Genomic DNA, 21,153 nt, shown 5'->3' on the forward strand with positions numbered 1-21,153 from the left:
TTGGCTTTCCCTCGGGACGCCCGTCTTCCCGCCAGCCGTCCTGCAAGAGGCGGTGTTCCTCGGGCTCCGCGCCGGCTGGCACTACTCAGGCCGCCCGGGCTCCCCGCAGAGCCTCCAAACCCACGGCTTCAGGCCAGATGACTTTTCTGCTCCCACAGGGCCCTCCTGGGTCCCCATATTAAGGCACAGTCTGACCTGCAGGGACCCGCCCTCTCCTCCCTGCCCGCCGCACTGCACGCCCAGCCTGTCCCCAGAATCCCTCAACCTCGCCTCTGAGACATATTAAAGACCCTCCCCCAGCACCCCCAGCCCTGGCCCACACACCAGGGGCTGTGCACCCCGCCTTGTCCCCCCCAAGGGGTCCTGACGCTCCCAAAGCACCATCCTCAATACCCACAAAGCACGCCCTGCTGAGCACGCCCGTAGGCCGGGGGTCAAGTCTGCAGACCACCTTCCCTCTCAGCTCCTGAGCTGCCTGGAGCACCACCTGGTTCCCCAGACCAGCCTGACCCCGTGCCACGGGACTTGTCCCCTCCGGGGGGAGGCACTGGTTTTCTTTGTTCTAACTTACAGCCAGGTGGGCAGCTGTGTTCGTGCTGCCTAACATTCTGGGGGGCTCGTGTTTGGGGCTCCCGCTGCCAATGCCCAGCTTAGTCTGCTGGCCTCACGGGCAGAAGACTGCCAGGTCACGGAGCAAAGCTTCCTCGGCAGAGTCAGCCCTGGGGGCCTGGACCACCAGGCAGTGCCAGATTGGGGTTCCCAACACTGTCAACCCCCCGTGCCCGCTCGGCTGTGGGACAGAGGCTGGGCCGGAGCCAGACAGGGACTTTATTGACAGGTCACAGACACAGAGCTCGAGCGGGGTCACAGCTCGGAGGGGTGGGGTCAGGGAAGACAGAGTGAGTCCCCAGAGGCTGGCAACACCCCCAAACTGGGAAGCTCCCACAGAAGCCCTTCTTGCTAGGTGTCAGGTCAGAGGGGCCCCAGGAGCCTTGGGGGGGCACAGGAGGCCAGGGAGGGCAGCCAGTGGAAGCCAGGGTGCAGCCGCACAGACCCCAGACACGGGCAGAGGCGGAGGGTCAGGAGGCAGAGAGGGTGGGCTGGCCCTGAGCTCCCGCCCCCGTAGTGCGCAGAGCTTCTGATGGCCTCGCTGCCCAGGTCACAGCTTTAGGGGGGCTCCAGGGCACGTGCCCTGAACAGCCCCAACCACACCGCATCTTGTGTCACAGCAGGCGTGACAACGAACATGTCTCAGTGCTTTGTCTCCATGGCCGGCGGGGCCCGGCAGGCCCTAGTAGTCGGAGAGCGGGTACCGCAGGAAGATGAGGACGAGGATGATGCAGGACGCCGCCAGGGCCGAGCTGGTGATGTTGAACAGTCGCGCCGTCTTGGCGTCTTCCACTGCTCCGTTCAGGTCATTGAGAAGCTTCTTGTCCCGGACCTGAGGCCAGAGGGAGGAGGTGAGGCCAGTGGCCAGAGAGAAGGAAAAGGCTAGTACCGGGGACTTCTGTGCAAAGGGCACACAGGAAGTCTTTGCATTTCTTTTTGCAACTTTTCGGTAGGTCTGAAATTATTTAAAATATAATGGGATTGTCGACAACGCTCTATGACTTGACTGAGTGTTGCTGAGAGCGCACCTGAAGTGTTCTTACCACCAAAAACCTACAGACCTCAAAAACAGTAATTGTGTGTGATGATGGACGTGCTAACCAGCCGCCCTGCTGCAATCGTCGCGCGGCAGGTGCGCGTCTCGATCACCACGGCGTGGACATCATCGGACTCACGCAGTGCCACATGTCAGCTGTATCTCAATAAAGCTGGAATCCATAAGTGAACTCTGCTGGTCGCAGAGTTTTATGATCAGACAATGGAGGATGTAAGTGTGCTCTATTCTGAACGAAGTGCCTAATCTAAAACTAATAGGGATTACCTGAAAATAGGCGCTACGCACAGACGGAATAAGTGGTAGTCCCTACAGTCTCTAGGAAGGGATGTTAAGGTACAGGGAGTAAGCTGGAGCCCAGGAAGTCCTGGGAAGACAGTGACCGTGGGCAGAGCTGGACCCACTTTCAAGATTCTCTGGTTAGGAAGAGACGTTCCTGAAGAGGAGGCCACCCTCACCCAGGATAAATCTTGGGATTTCCTTCTCTTCGGCACTTTTCTCTTCCACAAAGTCCAAAGAAGTGTAGCTGGGTATGTGGATGGATGAGAAGGAGGGGGAATAGAAAAAAATAGTGCGCGGGTCTCAGGGATGGAGGAGATGACTTGAGGGTAACGGAGCGCAAGTGAGCAAGGAGGAGTGTGAAGACAGGGACGTGGCAATGGGTGCGCCTGGCTCAGCTAGAGGAGCAGAGGGGATGGCGGGGGGCGGAAGGATGACGGGTGTGCTGATGAGTTAGGTCGGAGGATGGACGGACGGATGGCTGACAGGTAGAGCTGGTAAGTAAGATGGAGAAAGTTACTTAGAAGTTGAGGTTAGGTTAATCGTTAAGTGGGATGAGATGGGGAGAGTAGGGAAGGGAGGAGGCAGCGTAAGGAACTTCTGTAAACACAGCTGGATGGAGGGTTCCGTGATTATATGGTTGGGGTGAAGACAATAAAAGATGGTGGATCGATGTATAAGGGATTGTGGGTGGATTGATGGATGGATGGATGGATGGATGGATGGGTAGATGGGGGGGTAGATGGGGGGGTAGATGAATGGATGGTGGAATGGTTGGATGGGCAGGTGGCCGGGTGGGTGGGTGGATAAATGGGCAGGTGGACGGTTGGATGGGTGGGTGTGGGTGGGTGGGTGGGTGGACAGGCAGGTGGCTGGGTGGGTGGGTGGATAGTTAGATGGGTGGGTGGGTGGTGGATGATGTTGATATTCAGAAAGCAAGTAATGGGGAAATATGATTATACAAAAATTGTCATGGTACTGGCCCTCCTAACCAGCCTCTTTTACTTTCCTGTTACCGGGAGGTCCATGATCTCTTACGCCAGATTGAGCAGACACCGTGTCATTGTATTTGCTTCTCCTCTCCTGCCCCCCATCCCTCCCCTAACCCATGCCATGCGCTCCTTTCCTGGCCACCGCACTGGAACGCTAACTGTGCTCTGCCCCTGGGCTTCTCTTGTCCCTCTCCTGCACGTGGGTTGCAGGTTTTATAGCCCTGGCCGTATCTTCCCTTTCTGTGTCTCACACAGAATGAAATCCAAACTCCTCATATAATTTTTCAGATCCTCCCTGCATGGCCATGTCCGGCTTTCCGGGACCATCTTCTCGTCCCCCACAGAAGATGGGGGCCCTGCACCCCTCCCAGGTCGCCCCACCCTCATGTCCTGGAACACCTGTCCCCTTACCCCCCTTGCCCGGTGAAAACGATGCCCCCTCCCGTCCGTCTCCCACACCTGGCTCCAAACTCGTCCCAAATCAGGAATGAAGTATTCTTTTTCTGAAACACGGGGGCACTTCCTGTCTTGGAGGGGTCCTCCGTTCCCTCCGCCCGTTCCTACAGCACCCTCTGACCCCTGCCATGGCCAACGCTGCGGCAGGGGGGTCCCTGCTGGGAAGCGGGGGCTCGGCCACAGTGGGTCCGTGGAGTCTTTGCGGACAGAAAGCCCTCAGGCTGCGGGAGCGGCACGCGCTGACCGAGGTGTGCTCCGGGGGGATGGGGCAGGGCGCGGGCGGCGAGGGTGAGCTATGGCGGAGGATGGAGCTTGAAGAGCCTTGAGTGCTGAGGTGAGGACTCTGGGCTAACGGGGCGGGGCGGGCCAGGGTCATTACGAGCCACTCGTGCTGACTGCAAGTGCAGAGCTGACCTCCTGCATCTCTGCCTTCCCCGGACACGAGGCTCCGCGACACGAGGCTTCACAGTCTGTGTGCTGCACGCCCAGCTGCCCCGAACCGCCCTGGCCCCTGTGGTTGGAGAGGGCAGACGGACGGCGTGACGGGTGGACAGACAGTCGCAGGCAGACAAGGACACAGGGGTTTTCACAGCCACGAAACGCCAGCCTCGGCCCTGCCCAGGTGTGCTTACTCGAACGCTGCTCCTTCTCGGTTTGTTTTGTGAGCGGATGAAGGAAGGAGCTCAGGTGAGGCGCCCGTCAAGAGCCCACCGCCCGCAGGGACCCGGCTGGGACTCGGGCCCAGGCCTTCGGACCCCAAGCCCGTCTGGCGCCCTCGAAGTGGCCCTGCCTGGCTACACATGGGGTGGGGTGCAGCGGGCTGGGGGGCATGCAGCGGGCTGGACAGATGGACACGTTCCCAGGGGCAGGAGTCAGAGCCAGCCCGCCCGCCCTGTCCCTGCCCCCTGCCCGCCGCTCAGGCCAGAGACAACTCCCCTTCCCTGCAAGCCTCAAGCTTTTCCTTCCCTGGCTGTCCCCCAGGAAGGACGTGGGGGAGCAGCCCTGGGGAGGGGGAGTCATTGTGGACTCCCATCTGCCCCTCAGAAGCACTAATTCCTACCCACCCCCACCCCAGTGCAAATCCGGCACCATTGAGAAATCTGTGACCTACCTACAACCTGCACCAGATGGGCCGGCCCCGGGCCAGCCCGCGCCACAGCCAAGCCAAGGCGGGGAGGGGACAGCTTCCGGACAGGAGCCCACGCTCCGGGCCCGTTCTACAGGCCGCTGTCGGGCCTGGCAAGGGAACCCTGGGCAAGCAGAGCACTGCCGGCTGCCCCCACAATCCCACCCCCATGGATCCAGAGCTGAGGGCGGTCTGGGGCCTCCAGCCCCCAATCTCTAGGGCCCCTTCCCTTTGCTGCCTCCACAGCACACACAGGCACACACGTGCATGCACACACACACACACACACACACACACCATTGCACACGCACACTGAAGCCCATGACACACACAGTTCACACGCACACATGTTCACACGGGCAACTGTACTTCCACGTCCACACCCGTACACACTCACGCTACAGGGGCACACACACTCGTGAATACATGCACACTCACACACACGCACTCGGGCCCCACACGGCGGAGCCCGGAGCTCAGCGCCCAGGCTGGGAGCGAAGGTACGCCTGGCGGCAGTGACGCTGAGGATGAGTCAGGAGGTGGGGAAAGCCAGGTGGCTGGGGCGCGGGAGGCCAGGGGAGGGGTGCGGCTTAGGGATGCACAGAGGCAGAGCCGGCCAGGTTCCGCCCTTCCTCCTGGGCCAGCCTCCCCTCCCTCCGGCCCCACATTCAGCCCCCACCTCACTGGGCGCCACCATCGGTGACGCGCACCTGGGCTTGGACCCGCGATCTGGGGACTGTGACGATCTGGCCGGACACGAGCCGGTCCCTTCCGAGTGACAGGGAGACGGGTCCTGGCCATGGGGCCCTTCAGTCCTTACACATTTGCCCAGAGCTCCCCGCTTCAAATGTGAGTGGGCCACAGCCTCTCCCCTGCAATCTTAGTCCACTGCTTTCGGCCTTGTCCCGGGGACATGAGGCCCGTCTTCCTGGCACCCTGCTTGGCTCCCAGCCAGCTCCTCTCCCAGCGGTGAGGGGCTTTTGGAAATTGTACCCACTCCAGGTTGGGCATCAGGGGTGTATGGGACATGCTTGTGGCTCTCTGTCCCTGGGCACTCTGGCCACCAGGAGAGACTGTCTAGAAACCGTGTGGGAGAGGGAAGGCAAAAAGCAGTGACTTGAGCGAGACCCTGGGTACCGTGGGCTCTTTCTGAATGCCTGCCTGATTTCAGGGCCCCAGGGAGGGTCTTGGAGAGGAAGGTCTCCATGCTGTCCCCCTGTCACCAGGGAAGGGCTCCAAGGGTCTTCATCGGGGAGCTGGCTCCATCCCGCCTCCCCAGGGACAGCTCAGCGACCCCGGCCCAGAGGATAGGACATTGAGCCCTGAGTCTGCTCTGCAGGGAGGGAGCTGGCTGGGCAGAGAATGCAGGCCCGGGGCCCCTGAGCCCCGCAAGGCAGCCTGGAAGCTTCCGCAGCGCAGGACTGGGAAGGGCAGCCCCTCCCTGCCGGCTCAGAGCTAGCCGACAGCCATGTGTCTCTGGATCCCACGAGGTGCCCCCGCCTGCCCCCCCATCCCCCGCTGCTCTGGCCCCCTCCCCTGCCCCACTCACTTTGAGGGAGTAGGCCAGCGCGATGAAGCCCAGGCAGCAGAAGTTGAGGTAGACGAAGTTGAAGATGGACCACAGGTAGTAATCATTGACCTCGGTGGTGTCCGGGTAGACTTCGATGACCGTGGTGGGGTTCGTCGTGGTCTTCTTCTCGGCAAGGTGCTTGCAGGCCTGGGGGGCGCCCGAGGCCCGCACGCTGTCCGCCTTGCTGCTCTTCGACTCCATGGGGAACAGGGTGGGCGCCATGGGGGGCGACGCTGAGGGCTCGGGGGCCGGGGCCGCCGGAGCCTGCAGGGCCGGGGGCTTGGACACGCAGGCAAAGCAACCCTTGGGTGAGCCTGCCGGGGGCCTTGGAATCCAGAAGGCCCCGTCCAGGGGGACTCGGGCTTCCTGGGCGCCGTCCGTGGTGCTGGCCGGGGCTCCCAGCGAGGCTGGGCACTGGCCGGGGCCCTGCGCCTGGAGGGAGGGGAGAGGAAGAACGAGCTGGGTCCTGCCGCCCTGTAGGGCTTGCCCCGGTGTCCTGCAGCATCTCCCCTGCAGACTCACAAGCGGCCCCAAAGGAGACGGAAATCCCCACCGAGGCAGCCAGCTGCCCGCCTGCCACCTGCCTCCCCACCCCCCACCCCAGCCACCCCGATGCCAAAGCCCTTCCCAGCAGCCTTGGCAGGAGCACCGGGGGCTTTTCCTCACTTTGCCGTCTGCGCACAAACACTCACCCACTGACACACAACAGCAACACCCCCCTATGCCCAGCAACGCCCCAGCCGACAGGCTGTGCAACAAACAGAGCACACCGGCATCCCAAACGCCCCGGCACACACAGGACACGCAAACCCACAATGACAGCGTCTCAGCCACGGTCTGGCAGGACGAGCAGAGCTCTCCGAGCACTGGCAGGCTGACACGGCTGACACGGCTGACACATCGGACCCCAAGGCTCTCCAGACCCCGGGGCACGCCCCTGCGCTCAGATGCTTCCAGGTAAACAGCTCTGCACTGTGACACGCAGCGTGGACACACACAGCCACACAGGCTCGGACGCAATCGCCGGGGCATGGAAATGGCCACTGCGGGCGCCTCAAACCCGTGCGCGTCGTCCCCGCCCCCCATCGCTGCCCGAGAGCGGCTGCTGGGACCCCAAGCGCTCCCTCGCAGGGAGCCCCCAAGCCGGTGCCACGGACAGACGCACAAGGACACTCCGCGAAACGCGCACTTGTCCAGGCAGGCACCAAGGCACCCCCGCGCCCCGCGCCCTCCCCCCACCCCAGGGGGGTCTGCGCCGTCACCCGGGTACCGGCCCAGGGCTGCTGTGGCCACATGGACGGCGCGCCCCGCGCCCTTACCTGCTGGCGACTCCTTGGCGGGCGGGCCAACCCCTGCGCCGCGCTCCGCGCGTCCTTCCGCCGGCCGCGGCTCGCTGTCTGTCCCGCCGCTCCGCGTCCCGGCGGCCCAGCCTCGGCGGGGGGAGCACGCGGGGCTGGCGGCGCCGCTGTCCCCGCTCCTGCGCTCCCTCCGCAGCGCCAGGCCGGCCGCGCGGCTGCAGCCCAGCCTGACTCACGGCGCCGGCGGGCGCCGCCACCTCCCCGCCTCCTCCCGCCCGCAGGGTGGGGGCCGCGCGCGCCCGCGGGAAGCCGGACCCTCGGGGGCTACAGAGCCGGCGTGGGGGGGGGGGGCTTGCGGGGATGGGTCCTCCTACAGTGCCACCCGGTGTCCCCACGCTGAGCCTCCCCTGCCTCCCTGCCCCTCCCTCTTGCAGGGCCCCCAGTCTCTCTGGCCACTGTCTCTCCAGGAGGAAGACCCTCCATCCCGCCGCTGGCCCCCTCGTCCCACCGCAGCGACCGGACGGCTGGCTGAGCCCCTTCCCCTCCGCTGCCCCTTCTCCCACTGCCCGGTCCCTCCTCTCCCCACGTCTCAGTCCTTGTCCCTCTTCAAGAACTAGTGCTGGCCTGGCGGGGCCCCCACCCTGCCCAGAGCCCAGGGACCCCCACCTGCACTCCTCCCCAGCCCACCCCCAAATGGAGCCTCTCTCTGAGCCCCAACCCCACACCCAGCTCTGCACAGTGCGGCCCCTAGCAGAGGCCCTAGCACCAGAGGCTATCAAATCCAGCGGTCGCTGGACCCTGGTGGCCTCCGAGCGGCCCCACCCTTTTGACCCCACAGAGACTCCTGACCCCTCTGACCCTGCGCAACCCAGGACAGACCCCTCAGCCCGACCTCCTGAATGTGAAGCCCTCACGCGTCCAGTCTTGAAGGCCCTGACCTCTCACTGGTTGGCTCCCTCGGCCCATGGGGCCAGATGTTCTCCAAGCCCCTAACGGCACTTGTCTCTGTGGGGACAAGTCCACTCACCTGCCCATGTCTCTCTGCCGGTCCTGCCTGTCCCACCTGGGCCGCAACCCTGGCAGATGCCCCTTCCTCCAGCCGACACCCCCCGCCCAGCCGCAGCCCCAGCCCCCTCTGAGAGCCTCCAGTCACTCTACACCCTCTTGCTCTCTCTCACACTTATCCCCAGATGACCTCTCCTTCCCGCAAAAGTCCCAGTGAGTCCCATCAGCAAGGGAAAAGGAAGCCCTAACCCTCTCCGCCTCTCCAGAAGCCCCTCCCCGCCCCGTGCGAGTGCCCTCTTCACCAACCCACCAGCCTCCACAGACCCCAGACCCTCCAAAGCCCCCCAGAAGCTGTGCCTGTGTGTGGTAGCCCTACACTTCCGCCCCCCCCCCCCCGCCTCCCCCCAAGCCCCTGTCCCCTCAGAGGCCCTGGCTGCTCCCTGACCAGCCGACTTGCCTCTCCCGTCTCCAGGAGCCTCTCCTCCGAGCCCGGGTCTTCTCAGGGGCAGTGCTCGCCCGCCTCTGCCTGGGGCCTCTGCCGAGCCCTGCTCTCCCCAAACTTCTCTCTGAGTCTGAGGCCTTCTGGGAACCCCCTCGCTGGACAGGCCCCAGCTCCTCCCCGAGCCCTCCCCTGCCAGCCCCGCCCCCGGCCACCCTGGTCCAGCCTCCTCCGTGGCTGTCCGGAACCCCAGGGACCTCCAGGAGGTTGATGAAAGCCCTGGTGAGCGGGAGAGGCCCCAAGAACCAGCGCCGCACCCCCACCCTGGCCACGCCCTCAGCAGGGCCAGGCCCGGTCCAAGAGCCCACAGGCATGCGGAGGATGGGGACGGTGGTGGGGACGAGGATTCGGTGCTCCCTCATGCCGCACCCGCTGCCCCCTTCCCAAGGGCACACGTGGCCTGCACCCCAGGCCTCAGCCGAGGCAGACATGCGGAGCCACAGCTCGCCCAGCTCACCCGCGGCCCCACCTGCCACAGGCTCGGCCCGGGGGCGGCTGCGGCGGCCAGCGCAGCTGGTGGGCACAGGAGCCCGCTAGTCCCCAGACAGCAGGGGAGGGCTGCCTGCCCCAGACAGCAGGGGAGGGCTGCCTGCCCCAGGTCCCAGGGCGGGCTCGGGGCCCTCTGCTCCACACAGCCTTGAGGCTGCCTCTCAGGGCCCCAGGACCCAGAGCGGCAGGAGCGAGGGGAGGGAGCCATAGCCCCCGCTGGCCGCCACCCGGTGGGTGAGGGAAGGCGCTCTCCTCGGGCCGGGCGTCCTCCGGGCAAGGGTAGAGGCAGGAAATGCGCCCCGGAGCCTGCTGGACTGGCGCAGAGCACGGCCGGCCAGCCGGGACTGGGGCCAGGTGTTGGGCTGGCGGGGGGGCGGCCTATCGTCACCCAGCTTCTAGGGTCAGACCAGAGGCTTGGGGTTGGGTCACAGAGCTGGATGTGAGCCGGGAGTCGGACACTAGGGTCCAGAGGACCCAGCCAGCAGCACAGGGCAGTCGTCCTGGTCCTGGGCTCGAGCGTCGGCACCCGATCCGTGGCCAGATGGGGGCTGGAGGCTCAGCCTGGGCACAGGGCCACCCTGCTGTGCTCGCCCCCATGTTCCAGAGAGGGGGTGGAGGTGGCCCCGAGCTGAGGGTCACAATGGCAGGGCCAGCAGCGTGGGAGCCGCCCTCCAAGGCCCTGGCAGGCAGAGGCAGGTCCAGGGACTGGAAGTGGGGGCGGGGCAGGGCTGACTCCTTCCTGGCCAGCTCTGACTCTAGGTGTCCTAGGGCACAAAGGCTTGGATGACACCATCTCCCCAGCAGGCCCGCCGGCTCCCTGCTCATGTTTCCGGTGCGGGGAACACAGGGCATGTGTTTGTAAGCCTCCTTGCAAATCTGGTCGAGTGTCTGTTGAAGGAGCCAGCTAGGGCCTGGCTGTGGGGTGCAGTCCCTGCCTCCCTAGGGCCAGGCCAAGGACAGCCACAGCACTGAAGGCTGAGAAGGCCCCAGGACGCGGACATCGGTCGTATTTGCCATCTCCCTTACACCTGCGGGGGTGGGGGAGGCTCCAGGCAAGTGTCCAGAGTGGCTGATCGCAGCGGGCATCGTCCCAGTGGCTCAGACACTCCTATTCATCCCTTCAGACCTCCTGCCTGTGCGGCTGCCTCTGGGCTGATGAGCCCAAGCCCCCCTCAGTGAACTCCCAAGAGGCCAGATCTGCGGGGAGGTCAATGCAGCCTGAGGCGATTCCTAACCTGGGACCCCTGAACCCTGAGGCTCGGGCCCCCAGGCCGGCATGCTCCAACATCGACTTGCTTTGCGCAGAGATGGCGTCCAGATGTGGCCAGGAGGCCCAGAGGGAGGCAGGCTGCCCACTCGCCATCAGCCCTTCGCCAGCTCGCGTCCTGGGCTCTCATGGGCGTCAGGGGGCTGGGGAAGCCCGGGGCCCCGCTGCTGGTGAGATGTCGTCCGGGGAAGCATGGCAGCCACTCACCTGGGCCACTCCCCTTGACCCGTGCCCAGAGCAGGCCCTGGCAACCTCGCCCGGCCCCACCCCAACCCTCCCGCCAAGGCCACATCCTGCGGCTCCAGGCCCCAGCCCTCAGGACGCGCCAGGCCTCCGCCAGCGAGGCTGGGCAGCAAGCTCGAGCCTCCAGGATCCTCTGTTTCAGGGCAGGGGGTCTGAGGGCTGGGGGCGGGGGGAAGCTTTGGGAAGCACCTCCAAAGCTTCCCCCCGCCCCCCGCCTGGCTGTGAGTCAGCCCTCGGGAACCACGGCCTCACACCAGCCACTCCAGCTCCTTCCCACGGCCAGACTCAGAACCGCCCTCCGCCCCCAACAAAACACGCCAACACAGAAGAGAGAGGCCCAGACGACTGTATTTCCATGTTCACTTTGGCTCCTGGTCACTCAAGAGGGGAAAAGCTCACAGAAGGTGGCACCAGCCCCCCTCCTCTCCTTCTTCCCCAACCGGCACCAGCAAACGCCCTCCTGGATGGGGTCGAGCCCCAGGAGGACCCCAAAGGCATCACAAGGCTGCCTTTTGTCCCTGAGTCCCGACCCTTCCTGCTTGTCCTTAGGCCTCGGCGGGGCCCCTTCCTCGATGGGCCGCACAGGAAGATGGGCCAGCAGTGCCCCGCTCTGGACCCCAGGCCAGACCCCAGGAGGAGAAGCCCAGAGAACAGCCTGGCCTGGGGTGGGGGCTCAGTCCAGAAGTCCTGCCGGGGCAGCCAGGCCCCCGAGGCACGGGCTGGGGGTGGGATGGGGGAGGGGGGTCCCGGCTGCAAGACGACGGGCGGCCAAGCCAGGCTGGGGCTTCCCAGTCAGTCACGTGGCTCCAGACTCGGGGTCAGCCTAGCGGCTGCTGCCCCACACCCCGCCCTCTACTAGACAGACAGACACGCCAAGGCCGGGGAAACCACAGAACAAAACGGCAGCCCGACAGCCCGGCGCCTGCAGAGCTGGGCTGTGAGTGTGAGTCTGAGCGTGAGTGTGTGTGGCAGGGGTGGCCGGGAGGGCGGGGGCGGCCAGCCTCCTCCTGCGGACCCCTTACTCCCCAGCGGGCGGGCAGCTAGAGCCTGGTGGCCTCGGCCAGGCCCACGCGGTTCTGGTCCCGGTCGAACACGGTGTAGTAGCGGCCGATGAAGACATCCCCCAGGATCCAGAGTGGCCCGCCAGGCGGGGGGATGTCCATGCCCATGAAGCCGCTCAAGCAGATGGTCTTCCCGCCCTGCGACACCTGGGCCGGCCACTGTGGTCAGCATCCGGCCCGCAGCCCCAGGGGCCTCCGCCCCGCCCCGCCCCGGCCGCCGCTGACCTTGAGCGTGTAGTCCTCCGACGACAGCTTGTAGGGTTTGCCGCCCAGCTTCAGGGTGACCTCGGGCAGGGTGGACACCTTCTCACAGGGGATCATGTACTGAGGGAGAGAAGACGGAACAGCTCGGGGGGCACCGAAGGGGCGGCGGGGGCACCCCGTCCACGCGGCCCACTCACCCCGTCCACGCGGCCCGGCCCGCTCACCTCGCCCTGGATCAACGGCACGGCCCCGATGGCCTTCTGCAGCTCGCGCACCTCGTCCACGGGGCCCACGATGAGCGAGGTGCCCGTGTCCACGATGGCCTCGCAGCCTCCCTTGCACAAGGTCAGGCTGCTGCCCACGTCCACCCTGCAGGGAAGGGGGCGTGAGCACGCTGGCCTGGGCCTGGGCTCAGGGCGGGCCTTGGGGGACAGTCCTACCTCCACACCGCAGCCCTGCGGGGACCCTGCCTGCCCCGCCTCTGGCTGTGCGCAGGGGCGGCACAGACTCAAGAGGTCAAGAGCGGGTTAACTGCCGGCCTCGAGATCGCAAGCGGAGGGTCAGAGCCCAGGGGCCAGGAGCACAGCTGGGCACCAGGAGGTGGGAACGGACACCCAGGGCCAGGGGCCGGAGGGCTGTAGCTACCCAGAGGCCGGCTGAGTGGGCGGCTGGGCAGGGCCCCGCACGCCAGGCTCCCCGCGGGTCCGAGCTCCAGCCCCCCTGCCCAGCACTCACTGTTCCATGTGGACCTGCCAGTACGCCTTGCGGGTCACGTTGAGGTAGGACAGGGGACCCTTGTAGTACTTGGAGTCTGTGCCGCCCAGCATGAGCTCACCCCCGGGCTGCGCGCCGGGGTCCCTGGGGGAAGAGAGGGTGGGAGTCAGCCACGCTCGCTCCTGGGGCGCGGGCTGCCCACGCCCGCCCTGTGGGTCCAGCCTGACTGCTGACAGGACAGCCACACGCTGGGGCCAAGCCAGGAGGGGTGGGCGGCGCTGCAGAGACGGAAAGACCTGGAGGGAGCACAGGAGGGGGAGGACTCCCTTCTTGAGGGGCAGGGCTCCGACCCCACACCCGGTGAGGCCTGCAGAGGTGCCCAGCCCGCCAGTGAGGAAGGCCGGGGGCAGGCGAGCGGCCAGGGGGAAGTGAATGCTAGGAGCCCAAGGAAGGGGGCCGCAGCTGCCTGAGAAAAACCAACCAGGGAAGGCTTCTGGGGGAGGCACTGGGCAGCACGGGGAGTTGAGCCCGCTCATTCCTGCCCCAGGGCCTTTGTACCTTCTGTTCCCAAGGATGCCCTTGCCCTCACCCAACTGCTCCCGCGCCCCCTCACCTCTCAGCTTCCCCACACACAGCCTGCACTGCTGGCCCTGCTCCTGCCTCCAGACTGCTCCAGATTCTGCGCTGGACTCACCTTCCTCCCGGCCGGGCCCCACTCAGAAACACCAGGCCAAGCCCCGTCCGCCTGCCCTCCCTCAGGCTTCACCCCTGAAATCCCGGCAGGGAAACCCCACGGCTGGCTTCCATCTGCTCCGCACCTGCTGCCCTGCCCCTCCACCCTACCCAGGAGGCATGAGCCTGGGCCCGAGGGCTCACGGGAAAGACCCCACCCTAGTCAGCGGCCTGGGGTCACCTGGCCTCTGGGAGGGGACTCTGCCTCACGTGGCTGCTGAACTACCCCCAGGGTGGCCCCCATGCTGACGGCAGGCGCCGGGCAAGAGGGGAGGCTTCCGGGCAGGCACTCGGCCGGAGTGCCTGGGGCTGGACCCCGAGGGTGAGGAGGGGGCGTGCGGGCAGTGGCCACCAGCCGTCGGGGGTCACCTACATCCGTCCTTGGCACACCCTCATCCGGACCTGTGGCACTGCCCCGACGGAGACGGGGGCCCCTTCTCGAGGGCGCAGCACACAGATCACCCACCCTTCGGTGCAGGGCCAAGGCCACTGGGACACTCGGCATAGCTGCCAAGGGGCGGCTGGTGGGGGCCGCTCCCCACCGTCAACCCTAGGCCGTGGTTCCCTCTAGCAGCATCTGGCACTGAGGGCCCCACCGGGGTCACCTCCTCTGAGAAGCCCCTCACCTCTGGAGGTCTGGCCACAGTTTGGAGCTTGTGGCTCTGTTCCCTCTGGGCCGTCAGTGACTCTGGGGCCACATCGCCCACCATCAGACCCAGGGAAGCCCGGGCTGATTGACCATGAGCCCTGACCAAGGTCTGGCTCTGCGGGAGGGGAGCCCACTGAGCGAGATCCTGGGCCCACAGCCCGAGCCGCTGACGGGAAGCCCCGGCCCCACAGCCTGTCCAGAGGGCTCCCCACTCGTCTGTAAAGGAGTGACCAGTCCCCTTCCCGGTCAGAGGCTGCAGGTCAGGAGCCGCAGCCCGGTGCCGAGAGGGGAGGTGGGCAGCCCAAGCCCCCAGTGTTGAGCCCCGCAGAGCTGGGAGGAGGGGTGAGGCCCGAGCCCCTCCCACCCGGGGGCCGAGCCCCTCCCACCCGGGGGCCGAGCCCCTCCCACGCCACCTGTTCAGGTAGAAAGAGAAGATGTTCTTCTCCACCAGCTTCTGCTGCATCAGGTTATCAAAGACGGGAAGCACGTTGTTGACCGAGATGCGGGGGTAGGCCATGCCCAGGATGCCGTCGAACTTGGCCGCGATGAAGGTGATGCCCGGCTGCTTGGTGGCTTCCCCGAACGTCTGCCTCTCCACCTTGACGCCAGCCAGGCTCGACAGACCCGACTTACAGGGCACCTGTGGGCCGAGGGGGATGGTCAGTGGGCCATGGGCACCTCGGAACCCAAGCCCCGGGCCCCGCGTGTGCGTGCACCCAAGCCCCAGTCATCACCCGCGACCTCGCACAAAGCCCAGGAGGAAAGGCTGGCGACACCGGGTGGGGACACAGCTGAGTAGTGGGACACAGGGGTCCAAGATCGTCAGGACAGCTGCCATCGGAGTTAACAGATAGGTGGGCCCTGGGCCAGCCCCACCCAGGCCTGCTCCTGACCTTGGGCTACTGGATCCCCATGACCCAACTATGACCCAACTCAGCAGACTCAAGGCCACACCACCCCTCCCCCACCACAGGCCAGGCAGCAGCTGACAAACACTGAGCAGGATGTGGGGAGAAACGGGCTGTTTGGGGCCGACACCCTGACAGCGGGCACAGGGCAGTGTCCTCGCCAACATCCTCTTTTGGGCCACAGAGATCAGGAGGAGACCCCAGCAGGGCAGGTGGGTCCGGGGAGGGGCCGTGCCGCTGCAGGAGGGGCCGTAGCCACCATGCCCCATCGCCTTCCTGCTGGGGCTGGGGTTGGGGCTGGGGGGCCAGAGGCCGCGGGGCAGGGGCTGTGCCATGTTCTGCTTTGCTCCTCTGCCCCCAGGACTCTCAGTCCTGACCCTTCTGGTGGCTGCACACTAAGAGGTCTCACAGAGGCGTGGGCAGGTCCGTCCAGGGCCTGCCTACCTGCTTCACCCCAAAGATTCTCTGCGGCAGGCACGGTGCCCGGAGGGACCGCCAGTGTCCTCTACGGGGACCCCCGGCACATCTCTGCCCTCCCCTCCCAGTGGCCAAGGCATCGGAACAGAAGTCAGTCCCTTGCGACCGGCTCCCTCACCCAGCTGTCGGCCGCGACCCAAGGAGGAGCCTCATTTGAATCGCTTCTGGGTCCTGGTCCCAGACTCGGCCCGCGGCTCTCGCACCCACGCCCTCGTGGCTCCACTTTCCCTACAGCGCTCAGGCTGTCACGGCGCACGTACCCCAGGAACGCACAGCACCAGGTCCGCTGCCCGAGCCCCGAGCCAACCCCCCCGCCACGCTCCTGCTCGCGCCTCAGAGGCCCTGCCCTGGGGGGCTGTCACCGCGCCGTCGGAGCGCCCTGGGGCCCGGGGCAGCGTCAGCAGGGACTCACCGACACGGTGTCCTGGCTCAGGTACCCGGAGAGGCTGCCGGAGCCGTAGTGGATGTCGAAGCTGGTGCCGTTCTTCACGTAAGTGCTGGACTTGCCGCTGTTGTACTTGTGGTGGATCCCTGCGCGGCCGAGGCCCGTCAGCCGCCGCCCGGCCTGCCGTGGAGCCCCCCACCAGGCCACCCGCCGGTGTCGGCCAGACCCGTGACCCCAGGCTCGGTGTCGGCCAGCAGTGGTCGGGCCTGCCCTGCCCCATCCTCTGCCGCCACGGTCCCAGCCAGGACGCGAAGCTAGGCTGCCGTGAACGGGTTCCCCTGGAAAGTGGGGTGCCCTGGGGCAGGGCGGCGGGGCCAGGCCCACCCGGTGTGGCCGAGACGCGTCCGCGGCCGACAGGGGCCGAGGCAGGGCCACTGAAGGCCCGGGGCCCGGGGTGGGGGGCTTGCTTCCCTGCCAGGTGGCGGCCAGGCCCCGTCCCCCTGCCCGCACCCCCGCTGCACGAGGCGGCACGGAGACTCACAGCAGGCGATGTCCAGCAGCTTGCAGTGGATCGAGGGGACCCACAGGTTGGAGGAGCCCGTGTCAAAGACGACGGTGAAGCACTGCGGGGGCGTCCCGATGCCGATCTCTCCGTAGTACTGCGCCTGCGCGGGGCGGGGTCCGTCAGGGCCGTGGGCACCGCGCCCCTGGTTAGCCTGCGGCCAGACTTCGCGAGGCCCAGGCCAGAGGACGGACACCCGGGCTCCGCTCCCGCCCCTCCGCGGCCCTTGGTCCTCACACCCCTGGGCGCTGTGGGTTCCTGCCTGAACACGTGAGGGTGGGGGACGACCACCCCATGTAAAAGGTGAGACCAGCAGTCACAGCGGCTCGGCGGACCCAGGGCCCCGGAGGACCCGCCGGGAAGACACCTCTGCCCCAGGCCCCCAGCAAGGGGCGACTGCCTCCCCACAACGGGGAGCACATCAGGGCTTGCCTCTGGCACCTCATTCCCACCCTGTCCTTGCTCCACCGGACCAAGCTTGGTGGGCTCCTAGGCAGAGGCATGAGGACAACCAAAGGGAGGAGGTACACCCTGGAGGCCAGAGCACTGGCTCAGATCCCTCCCTGCCAAGAGACCCTGCCTTCGCACCCAGGGCCTCAGTTTCTTCATCAGTACACGGGGGAGGAGGCAGCCTGTGGGAAGACCGGGGCCACTGAGCCACAGGTGAGCATGAAGGGGGCACATGCCCCTTGGACCCTCAAAGGGAAACCCGGTCACTGGGGCTCTCCCAGGTCAGAGGACACGGTGGCTTGGAGGAAAACGTGTGCTTGGGGCCCCCTGGGCCCTACCAGCCTGGGCACCCCTTCTCCAGGGACAGAGGCTGGGCCCTGGGTCACTAAGGGATTCCGGCTCCAGTCCCTGCAGGAGCGAGTCTCCTGCTACTTGGCTCCAGGAACAAGCAGCAGCTGCTGCCTCATGACCTGAAATAAGTGTCCAGATTTGGGGGGCTGGGGGATGACTCAGCAAATCTCCGTGTGTGTGTGTGTGTGTGTGTGTGTGTGTGTGTGTGTGTCCACACAAGAGCTTGCACTAGGGGATCAGGAACTGGTTGCTCAGGCCCCGAGACAGATGCCCCCCCCACCAGCCCAGTCACATGCCTGTGAGGCCACAGCTTCCTGGCACAGCGGGTGCTCCGGCCAGACAGGGCAGAGGGCATGGCCACATGTCCCAACCCCAGGTGGACCAGCGTCCGGATAGCAGCGAGGAGCTCGGTCCACCACACGGGGACGGACCACGCAGGAAGACGCCACCCGGGCTGCCCCAGAGGTGCAGGCGGGGTCCCAGGACCTGACCCCGAGCTGGGACCAGGCTGACCCAGCCCTGGCTCGGTTTGGGGCTTACAGCATGTCCCGACTCCAACCTGTCTGCCCCTCGAGGAGCACTGGGTGCGATCAGCACTGGCTGCTGACCAGTGAGGAAGGAGGGGTGGAGGCAGGAGAGGGTCATGGGGAGCGCCAGGCCTTCCAGCAGGACAGGCAGAAACAAAAGAACTCCAGAGCCATTAATTAGGCCTGGACAGGCAGGCCCGGATGACCGGAGCACAAGGACCCCGCAGCCCCTTGGGGCCTGAGTCTGATTTGGGCTCCTCCACACCCAGCTGATGGCCACGGGCCCAGCTCGCTTATCTGCAGCTGTGACCCTGTCCCCCACAGCCACAGGCTGGCCTGAAGAACAAGACAGCTCCCGATGCCCTTGTCGGTGGGATGCAGCGCGAGAGGTCCCGGAGAAGCCAAGGGCACCCCCACCTCCCTGCACGCCCCGCCCCCCAGGGCCAGGACCCTCATGAGGACACAGGTGGGAGTCCCCAAGGGGCGGGGGTAGTGGGAGGAGCACCCAGCAGGGAAGGGCGGGGCTGGGCAGAAGCCCCTCCCCCCACGGAGCAGGTGACTCCTGCAAAACCACAAGGTGCAGAGGAGAGGGCTTCCAGAACACTCACTCAGCGCTTTCCCCGAGAGCCAGCTCCGTCCTAACCCGGGCCTGCTGTCCACCCAGCCCACGCCCCGAGAGGACGAGCCCCATACTCACGTCCATGTAGTTCCTGAGCACCTCCGGAACGGGATCCCCCGCCACACTGGGCACCCCCTGGGAGTACTTTGAAATGGGGCCTCTGGCGATCAGATCCTCCACGGGGCCTCCCAACTCCGACATGGTCCGGCGCACAGAGGTGAACTTGTACAGCGGGATTCTGTCAAGAGGAGCGAAAGGGGCTCATCAGGGCTCGCCTCCTCCTCCCCCGGACTGCTCCGTACCCTCCCCCATCCCTTGTCCACAGTCGGTGCCTCCTCCGGTCCCTCCCGGGACAGCGGCCCGTGGGGTCCGTTAGGGCATGGGCGCCCATGCGTCACACCGGCCCCATGCCCTCTGAGGGGACCCGTTCACCTGTCCTCCGAATCTGCTGCTCTCCACGCAGCCCCCACGAAGAGGTGGTGCCCACTTCCCTGCCCGGCCACCAGGGCAGGCTATGCCTGGTCATCAGATGGGACTTCAACACCACCTCCGAGAAGCCCTCCTTGGCCAACCTTCAATGTGACCCTGTTTCCCCCCAGGGCCCTCACAGTAGTGAATTCATTTCCTGCCGATGCGTCCTCTGTCCCCATCACGGTGCAGACCCCAGGAAGGCAAGGCCTGCCCTGGGGTGGTGGAGGTCTCTGCCTCTGGGTCTGCCTTCCCCTGACATGCCCACGGCTCCCCCAGTGCCAGCCCCTCCCGGCCTTGGCAGTCTGCCTGGGCAGAGAGAGCACGGGGTTGAGGTCAGGTGACCGGTTCTTGTGCATGTGGGTCCCTCTCTGGCCTGGGACCTTGCTCCTGGGTTTCAGCTTGCTCCCAGCTCCGACAGTGCAGGGGACAGGAAAACACCCCCGAGCACACCCCAACCCTTGGACGGCAGGTCTTCCCAGCCCAGGCGATTTGGGAATTCAAGGTCACAGCTGGCCCTTCCTGGCACACCAAGGGCGTGCTTAAGGAAGATGGGCTCTTGCCCAAGACCTAGTAGGCTGTGAGAGTCCACAGTTCTCCCCTGGGGGAAGGGGACACGCCCTCCAGTAACCCAGGAAACAGGTGCCATCAGTCCCACAGGGCCGGGAGGAGGTGTGAGGGGCTCTGGTCTGGCTGCGAGGCCCGCACAGCCGCATCCTCCGCTCCCCACGGCCGTCCATTCCCGGCGGGGAGGCCTGTGGGTGGCACCAGGGTAGGCGCAGCCCTACAGGTGCCTCCCCACAAAGACTCCATTTGGGGCTATGTGCCCCCAAGCCACAGCCCATGGTAAAGCCCACACCGAGTGGCCTTCTGGCAAGGGTGATCCCACTCGGCCCCCAGCCAGCTCCCACAGCTCTGTGACCTCACCCACCTGCCCACGGGCAAAAGGCCCATGGCAAAGGCACAAGGATGCCTTCCCAGGCACCAGGCCCCATGGGGCAGGGTGGGTGCAGGGAGAGAAGGGGCTGGCCCTCTGTACCCACCCCCCCATCTGGGAAAGCAGGCTGCCTGGCAAGAGTGGGAGGGTGGGCGGTGGCCGTGCTGGTCCTGGGCCTGGCTCGCCGCATCCAGGCCCGGCGGTGGATGCACTGCCCTGGTACCGGGGACAGGGTCCTGGGCCTGAGGAAGGTGTGGTCCTCACGAGGGCAGGGGCCGGTGCGGAAGGCTGCTGCAGCCCGGCCACTCCCCCAGACCCTCCCCTTAGGCTTCCTCCCTTGTGTGGGTGGGGGGGCGGGGGGGGGGGGGGGGGGGGCGGGGGGGGGTGGGCTCCCCGCGCCACAGGGTCCCCCGCCCCAGAGCCCCCGGCACAGACCGAGGCAACCACGCCCAGTTCACAGCCGGCAAAGGAGGCGGCCAAGCGGGCGCTGGGGCTGTGCGGGCTGCACGCGGGGGTCCCGGCTTCCGCACGCGGCCGCGAGCGCAGGGACCGCGATGCACCTGTCCTGGGTTCGCTCGGTCGGCCCGGGCCCCAGCCGCCCTCGCCCGCGCAGCCGCCGCCCCCCACGGCCGAGCGCAGGGCGGCAGGGCAGGAAGGGGCCCGGGGCCGCGGGAGGGGCCCCGCAGGAGGCGGCGCGGGCGCACGGCCGCATTCCGGAGCCGGGGCGCGCGGAGGGCGCCGGGGCGCGCGGGGCCTCACCGGACGAGCGCGGCGGCGGGCGCAGCGAGCAGCCCGAGGACGAGCAGCAGCAGGCTGCGGGGCTGCATGGTGGCGGCGGCGGGGTCGGAGCCGAGCGCCGGGAGGCCGCGCGCTTATAGCCGGGATGACGGCGCACTCGGCCGAGTCAGCTGACCGCGCTGTTTGCACCCGGCGGGTCACGCGGGCCGCGGCCGGGGCGGGGCCATCCGGGCCGGCCCCCCGCGGGGCCGCGCACGCCGCTCGAGGGCGCGCACGCAGGCCGGCGAGTTCCCGGAGCGCCGCAGCCCGAGGGGCGCGCGGGCGGGGCGGCGGGGGACGCGGGCAGGGGCGGCGGGGGACCGAGCTTGGGACCCTGGGGACCGGCAGCCGGGCAGCCCCCGAGCCCGCGGCTCCGTCGCCGCCCCGAACCCGCGGGCCGTGCGCCGCGCGAGGCCAGGCCGCGCCGCCCTTCCCAGCCCCGCCC

The 21,153-nt window shown here is 66.9% G+C and overlaps 2 protein-coding genes across 2 annotated transcripts; both read right to left on the reverse strand.

Annotated features, from left to right (window-relative positions):
• Positions 1 to 810: 810 nt before the first annotated feature.
• IFITM10 (interferon induced transmembrane protein 10) lies at positions 811 to 9,250 on the reverse strand. The gene is made up of 4 exons (XM_059386866.1): positions 9,044 to 9,250; positions 7,406 to 7,708; positions 6,066 to 6,518; positions 811 to 1,441 (listed from the first exon to the last, which is right to left on the reverse strand). Exons 1-4 carry the CDS (start codon positions 9,248 to 9,250, stop codon positions 1,292 to 1,294), a joined length of 1,113 nt encoding a protein of 370 aa, XP_059242849.1. The 3' UTR covers positions 811 to 1,291.
• Positions 9,251 to 11,217: 1,967 nt separating this feature from the next.
• Positions 11,218 to 20,831, reverse strand: CTSD (cathepsin D). The gene is made up of 9 exons (XM_059398469.1): positions 20,691 to 20,831; positions 18,605 to 18,764; positions 16,559 to 16,682; positions 16,045 to 16,163; positions 14,661 to 14,887; positions 12,888 to 13,010; positions 12,377 to 12,521; positions 12,174 to 12,272; positions 11,218 to 12,095 (listed from the first exon to the last, which is right to left on the reverse strand). The coding sequence occupies exons 1-9, from the start codon at positions 20,756 to 20,758 to the stop codon at positions 11,928 to 11,930; spliced, it is 1,233 nt and encodes a 410-aa protein (XP_059254452.1). The 5' UTR covers positions 20,759 to 20,831; the 3' UTR covers positions 11,218 to 11,927.
• Between the last annotated feature and the right edge of the window lie 322 nt (positions 20,832 to 21,153).

The sequence above is a fragment of the Mustela nigripes genome, chromosome 1 (genome assembly GCF_022355385.1).
Source record: "Mustela nigripes isolate SB6536 chromosome 1, MUSNIG.SB6536, whole genome shotgun sequence".
Lineage (NCBI taxonomy): Eukaryota > Metazoa > Chordata > Mammalia > Carnivora > Mustelidae > Mustela > Mustela nigripes.